The sequence below is a fragment of the Hylobates moloch genome, unplaced genomic scaffold, assembly GCF_009828535.3.
Source record: "Hylobates moloch isolate HMO894 unplaced genomic scaffold, HMol_V3 SCAFFOLD_2, whole genome shotgun sequence".
NCBI lineage: Eukaryota > Metazoa > Chordata > Mammalia > Primates > Hylobatidae > Hylobates > Hylobates moloch.
The window spans coordinates 51,197,613-51,205,172 of record NW_026652277.1 but is presented as its reverse complement, the minus strand read 5'-3'; the positions used below and the strand labels follow the sequence as shown (position 1 = coordinate 51,205,172).

General features: G+C 39.6%; 1 protein-coding gene across 2 annotated transcripts in view; it reads right to left on the bottom strand.

Moving 5' to 3' along the window:
• Positions 1 to 369: 369 nt before the first annotated feature.
• RASGEF1B (RasGEF domain family member 1B) overlaps positions 370 to 7,560 on the bottom strand; it is a 632,849-nt gene continuing 625,658 nt past the window's right edge. For both annotated transcript variants that reach the window (XM_032149109.2, XM_058433484.1), the window contains 2 exons: positions 6,257 to 6,329; positions 370 to 1,748 (listed from right to left, as the gene is read on the bottom strand). In XM_032149109.2, coding sequence (XP_032005000.2) covers positions 1,724 to 1,748; positions 6,257 to 6,329 — 98 coding nt within the window. In that variant the 3' untranslated portion in view covers positions 370 to 1,723. The remainder of the gene's footprint in view (positions 1,749 to 6,256; positions 6,330 to 7,560) is intronic.

The following is a 7,560-nucleotide window of genomic DNA, read 5'->3' as shown; positions in this document are numbered from 1 at the left end:
TGTAAAAATGATTCCTGGGTTATTTGCAAGGATATTGAAGTTTGAGATGCTGTGGTGGTGTGGTTTAAAGCTTGGGGTCTGGAATTAGAAGGCCCATTTCAAGTATTTGTGCCTCTCATTAGCTATGTGCCCTTGTACAAGTTATTATTTCCACCCCTAATAAGTAGAGATGAATCTATGCTAAACACTTAGAAAATGCCTGGCAAATAATACTATCATTCTTTTTTAAAAAATAAATGTCCATGCACAAACTGTTAAGGCAACTTCCTCAGATACATTCTTAGCCAGTCTCTTGAACTGATCCACTGTCATTATAGCCCTTGCCCGCCCCCAACAATTCCACCCACAAAAGAAAAGAAAGACGCCACAACTCCTGGCCGCAGAGTGTAAAATATATTGATGGCTGTAAAGGGACAACTTGGGGATATTTTAGGTCTGCTGGGATGATGCACAGCATACATACATGCTCTAGTTTTTGGAACCATGTCATTAAGTTTTCAAATACATCTGTTTTGAACATGGTATTTTGTTTTTTTCATTAGCACGAATTACTACTCTACAGTTTCTTCTAGAGTAAATAAATATAATGGCTGTTTGCAGAGCGACTACAGACTTACTTAGATGTTTAACAAGGTGAACGATTTCACAATTAGATCAACCATTGAGTTAACAGCAAGGTGTTTTTCATGTTTTGTTTACTGCTATAGTGGGGGGGTGGTAACTTTTCCAATTTATTCTTTGTTGACATCTTTAGTTACCAACAGACTCCCAAAAGTAATGAAAAGTAGGTTAAAAAAATAAATTGTAATTATGCCATGGGTTTTCCTAAGATCCTTAAAGTCAGCTCATTTAAATTTACAAGAGAAAAATAACAGGCATCATGGAAAACTAAGTAACAAAAAGCTACTGAAAAATACATCTGTAGAACACAGTTGTAAACAGCTCAGAAGAGCAAAAAAAAAAAAAAAGTCCTTCTAGCATGTTAAGCAGTCCAATGACAAACTCTGCTTTTTTTTTTTCTTTCTAGTGGCTATTTTCCTACCACAGTGTTGAGCTTCATTATTATATTAAATAACTTATATGGGTAAAAAGGAGTTTGCTAACCAGCAGCCAACTCAAAACCTTGTAGGAAGAGGGAGGAGAAAAATTTACAACACAGCACACACTAAGGGGAAACAAAGTCCACAGTCAGCTTCCAACCAGTCTTACCCCTCTCTGGCAATACTGATTGAGCTGAGGTTTGGGATCTAAACGGGGGTTTTAGATGCCCTCCCTCCACTCCTTTCTTCATTTAAGTTAACAAAAGAAACATGGGCTTCCTCAGAGCCAGCACTCAGCTGGGCAAGTCCCATTAGCAGCAAATGTTCAACCAAATAAAAAAAACACACACACACAAAAGAAAACTCCATCCAGGTGCAGAGCTGTGATTCACATGGAAATTCCAGGAGATGAATCATGTGCAGAGCCGGGATTTTTAGAGGATTCTTTCTCAAGTGTCTTCAGTGAACATTTCAGTCTCACAAAATCTGAGTCTATCTGTCAGCTGCAGGAAATAAGTTCTCCATCTGGTCTTGAGTGAGCTTGCGTGCTTTGCTGACCCGGGCGCTCCAATGACTGCAGGGTCTTCATGAGTGTTCGTGGTGCGAGATGCCAGAAAACAAAGGCCAGCCCCTCCATGATCTGCAGGAAGCAGCAGCAGCAGCAGGCAGGCAGCTCCTGTGTGTTAAACTCTGCCTAAGAGGCTCGACCTGAGTAATAAAAACAACACAACCTAAGACAGAATGTAACAGACTACTTGAACTAGGATGAAAATGCCTTGTGTAATACTAATTTTATCTTTCCTGTGTTTTAAGTTTGATTTTACAAAGTTAAACCAGGAAAAAAAAATTCAAGCTTTTAAGTCCTATTGGCTCTCTGGGAAAACTGCTAGCCACTTAAAAAAAACCAAACATTTATTAATGGAGATGGCAAAAGCTTAAACAGATAAATCTATATCTTGGGTAGGTTTATATTATAACAAAAACAAAAAAGCAAAGATCATTAATGATACAGAGCTTTTAGGTATAGGTTATCACAGATGGGTTTACTTGGTAGATATAAGCATCTTCACAACACATTCCATGAACATTGGGAGAGTTTAAACAATAGTTGACAATAAGGGTGTCTGCCGTCAGAGGTGTATTTGTCATTGTCACTGATGAATCTACATGTCTGCAATGAATGGCTCTAGGGCCACCAAGAAAAGCATCTATGTAAAAATATCTTTCAGCCTTCAAAGCTAATGTATAAAAGTTTTCAGGCAGGTACAATGATTCCAGAATATAGTCAGCCCTCTCTACCTGTGGGTTTTGCACCTGTGGATTCAATCAACTGCAGATCAAAAATATTTGAAACAAAAAATATGTGTCTGTACTGAATATGTACAGACTCTTTGTCTTGCCATCATTCCCTAAGTAATATGGTATAACAACTATGTATATAGCATTTACATTATAACAGATATTGAAATTAATCTAGAGATGATTTATGGTACAACAACTATTTACATAGTATTTACATTATATTAGGTATTATAAGTAATCTAGAGATGACTTAAAGTATAAGAAAGGATGTATATGGTTATATTCAAGTATTATCTATTTATTATTTTGAGTTTACCCTAACAGGTTATATTTTATTCAATCAGTAAGACTGATGACCACAAGAAAATAGTATTTCTTAAAACAACAGCAACAGAAAGTTCCCTTTTATTATACCAGGGACTGGAGCATCCTCAGATTTTGGTATCTGCAGGAGGTCCTGGAACCAATCCCCCATAAATACCAAGGGATGATTATGCTTAATCTTAGTATCCACTTAACGTATGTATTTTGTAAATTATAATAGCTTGTTTTATTTTGTTTTAACTTCTCCGTGGTTGCTATGCCTTGGCCAACACCTGTGATAACCCAGTACCACTCAATGACACTACAGGAGCATGGGCTGATGAGTAATAGCAAGACACTGTGTCCAGAGCTGGGGCAGACATTAGGGGAAGACCCTGTGGTTGCCCTCAAGGGGCTTACATAGCAATAGGGAAAAGAACCACAAACACTACAGAAAACCACACGGCTGGTAACGAGAGAGGAAGACTGCCTCCTGAGTGTATGAGTTCTGGAGACATTCTTTCTAGGGAAAAACGGGCCAGGGACGGGGGAGGCACTGGAGCTGGGCCATGACAACAGACAGGATATGGAAAAGGCAGAGTGCGTGGCTTGAACACCAACACAGATGAGAGCTGTTCTTTAAAGCTCCTTAAAAAACAATTTTAACGTGGAAACTATCTTTTATACCAAAGAATATAACTTTCATTTCAACCAATTGATATGGGAGTGCTGGGAGGGGAAGAGCACGGTCCCTTTAAATGATACGGAATGGGGGCAGGGAAGTGCTGGGTAGAGAAAGGCGGGTCCCTGGCTAGGGCTCAACCCCCACGGACCTGGGTGAGGACAGACATTTCCTGCCCAAATGTTGCATTTCCCAAGACCATCCTGTCCCACCACGTCCCCATCCTGGGCCTATAAAAATCCGAGACCCCCAGGCAGACAGACACACAAGTAGCTGGACGTAGTGAGGAACACATCTGCTGAAGAAGACGCAAGTGGCTGGTCGTTGAGAGGACATTGAGGGGAGCACACTGGTAGAACGGCATGCTGGCAGGGCACACCGAAAGACGCCAGCACACCGGACAGACTGGCGGGATGAAGCGGAGTTTGGCAGGGGCAGTCTGAGGAGCAGCTGGTCGTCGAGAGGACACTGAGGGGGGCACGCTGGCAGATGGGCACACTGACAGACGCCAGCACACCAGCAGGCCACTGACTGGCAGGATGAGGCGGAGTTTGGCAGGGGCAGCCAGAGGAGAGCCTGGGCCACTAAGTGGCCCCACTCCAAAGTAAAAATATCTCCCTTTGGGCTCCGCCATAGGCAGAGAGCTACTTCCACTCAATAAAACTTTGCACTCACTCCTGTAATCCCAGTACTTTGAGAGCACGAGGCGGGCGGATCACGAGGTCAGGAGATCGAGACTATTCTGGCTAACATGGTGAAACCCCGTCTCTACTAAAAATTCAAAAAATTAGCAGGGCGTGGTGGCGGGTGCCTGTAGTTCCAGCTACTCAGGAGGCTGAGGCAGGAGAATGGCATGAACCCGGGAGGCGGAGCCTGCAGTGAGCCGAGATCTTCCCACTGCACTCCAGCCTGGGCGACAGAGAGAGACTTCATCTCAAAAAAACAAACAAACAACAAAAAACTTTGCATTCATTTTCCAAGCCTATGTGCGTCCCGATTCTTCCAGTACACCGAGGCAAGAACGCTGGGATACAGAAAGCCCTCTGTCCTTGCCACAAGGTAGAGGGTCTAACTGAGCTAGTTAACGCAAGCCACCTATAGATGGCAAAATAAGGGAGCACCCTGTAATACAGGCCCACTGGGGCTTCAAGAGCTGTAAACATTCACCCCTAGACACTGCCGTGGGGTCGGAGCCCCACAGCCTGCCCATCCGCATGCTCCTCTAGAAGCGAGCCACACCACACCCCCATCGCATGCCTTGGGAGGGGCACAAGGGAACCTTTCCCATTTCACAATCAAATGTTAAATGTCATATATTACGTGAACAGTACAGACGTGGGAAGACATTATACAATTCAATCTTTAGCTTTTAATATCAAACCTTTGACTTATGAACCTTTCCAATCTAACCACTAGTTAATAGGAATATGCCATAAAATAATAAGAACTAGAAAATAATTTCGTAGGTAGGTCTGGATTAATTTAAAATGTCTGGAGACCACAGGTAATGCAGATACCAGATATCATTTATGTGTAGCCAATCTGCTTACTAATTTTTTAAAAAATCTACAAGAAAAGTAACAAAAGCTAAGCTATACCCAGGGACCCCACCAAACTTACTGTTTTTAAAAACACAGAAAGGAGGGATTAAAAAGGAGACATATGGAAGGCAAAATGTATCAAAAAAGGATAACTAAAAGGAGTAATTGTCAAATCTTTTATCCAGCAAGATATGCACTCTGAGGCTCATGTTTTGCACATGAATAATATTAAATAGCACAGTTAAGAATTTTAATACAAACACAGAGTAATACAAAACTTTAATTGAAATGTGCCACTGCCAGGCACAAAATTATATATTTTATTTATATTTTTATATATATATATTTATATATATATATATAATTAGTCAATGCATTTTAGTCCTGTACATATATATATAGGCATCAGCCCAACAAGCCTGTTATATCCCATGGCTTTAGGCATTGGCCAAACCTTCTTTATGTTTGTGTCTGGGGATATAAGAAACATCTCCAATCCTTCACCAATTACTATGATATCCTAAGGATAAGAATTCCAATGCCTTCATACCTTATCCCTCATCATTGGGAGGTACAAAGAAGGCTTAAGCTTTCCTTTGAAGCAAACACAACCACACAAAACCAAGTATATCTTAGATATCCTAGTTTATGAAATCTAGCCTAATATCAAGTATAATGAAGGCTCTCAAATGATTCTGGGACCACAAAAATAAGAGAAAATGTGCTTGTAAACCCTAGTACAAAAAGGTATACATTCCAAGTTTCTCAGTAGGACTATAGCGATAACAATTTTGATTATATTATACCCTGGGCTGCTTTTGCCTATTAAAGTCAAATGCTTAAAATACAAATTTAACCCTATTCTAGTTTTGTTCAAAAACACTCATAGAATAGCAAAAGTTGTAAATCTGAAAAATCTCCAGATTATGTTTGAAGTCCCAACTCTCTCAAAGAGGGGACTGAGATCCACTTGGAAAGTGGTAAACCCAACTTTATGAAGCCTACTGGTACTTCTTTTTTTCTCTCAGGTTAAATAAAATTTTAGTGTTAGAAGAACTCTTCAGAAATAAAGTCTGAACTTCTGATATTTTAGACAAAGTCAATGCATTTTTTTTTTTTACCATATTATGGTTCAGTTCCTCATTCTATTAAATAATGGGAGAGAAAAAGAACAGTCACTGTATATCTGCCAGTATAAAAAAATGAAAGGCAATAAAGCAGAATGATGGTAGTGAGAATTCTGAGCCACAAAGATTTGGTGTACAAGAGATAAAGTGCAGAGGACTTGGAACAGATAGACAGCAGCTTCCTATAGAACGCATGTGGCTTTCTTCAAGTAAAGCCAATTTCCTTCAGACTTGTGCAGCAATGAGAAGAATGAGACCCACCTTAAAGACTTCCATCTGTCTTTCTCTATATGATTTTCAGGTCCTTCACTCTCATAAGAAGCCAAGTAGAGAGCTACAATCAAACAAAAGAAAGTGCGTTAACATTAAAGCCTTCTCCTGATACATCATCTACCACCATCCATCCCTTGTTCAACTTGAGCCAAACTCCATAGCAAAATACTCTTCAAAATATCAAGTCATGACCAAGAAGCTTCACTGTTTCATGAAGAACACAGAATATCACTTTGCCTCTGACTGACCATCTCAATGAAAACCCAAGGGCTTCTAAGCCAAAAATGCACTTAATTACCTAAGAATGTATAAGGCAAAAAAAAGCTTATAAAATGTAAGTCATATGATGCTGTTGTACACTCAGACTTAATGTTCTTTACAAAGAAAGGGGTGGGAGTTCTTTCTTGGTAGCCTGAGTTGTTTCTTCCTTTTTTCTTTTTTTTAAAAAACTCTTTACTAGGTAAAAAGCCAGTTTTCTAGGCCAATTTTCCATTCTACTAATATTTTTCTTCCTTTTTAAATCAGAAAGACTCTTCATTTAAAAATTCAAAAGTTTGTTATTAATCCTCTTTATAGAGATTAAAAACAATCAAATCCCCTCTGGCATAGGTGATGTTAATTCAAAACGTTCTCCTGGCTGGGCGTGGTGGCATAATCTCAGCAGTTTGAGAGGCTGTGGGCAGATCATGTGAGCCCAATAGTTGGAGACCAGCCTGGGCAACACAGGGAAACCCTGTCTCTACAAGAAAAAAAAAAAAAAGAAAGAAAGAAAAAAATTAATCAGGCATGGTGGTGCACGCCTGTACTCCCAGCTATCCGGAAGGCTAAGGTGGGAGGATTGCTTAAGCCCAGGAGGTTGAGGCTGCAGCGAGCTGTGATCATGCCACTGCGCTCCAGCCTGGGTGACAGAGTGAGTTGCTGTCTTAAAAAAAAAAAAAAAGTCATTATTGTAAATACTATCAATCTACTATGAGAAACTCTTAATAGGTGCTATTAATTCCTGTAATATTAGGATATAACAAATCAACAAAATAAATCTCTAAGTATTTTATGAGTTCACTTCTCTTCTGATGATTTTTTTCTATATCTAATCACTTTTTCTGCTCCAAATTCCCTAATGTTTTAACAGGTCAAAATGTTGCAGTACTTTTTTAAACAGCAGGGGGTAGCAATTTACTGTTTTTGTTTTTTTTTCTCCAAATTACATTGACTATCAACATACCACAAAACACCTTTTGTCTATTCAAGTAAGCTCAAACAAGAAAAAAAAAATTTCTTCAATAACCCCATTT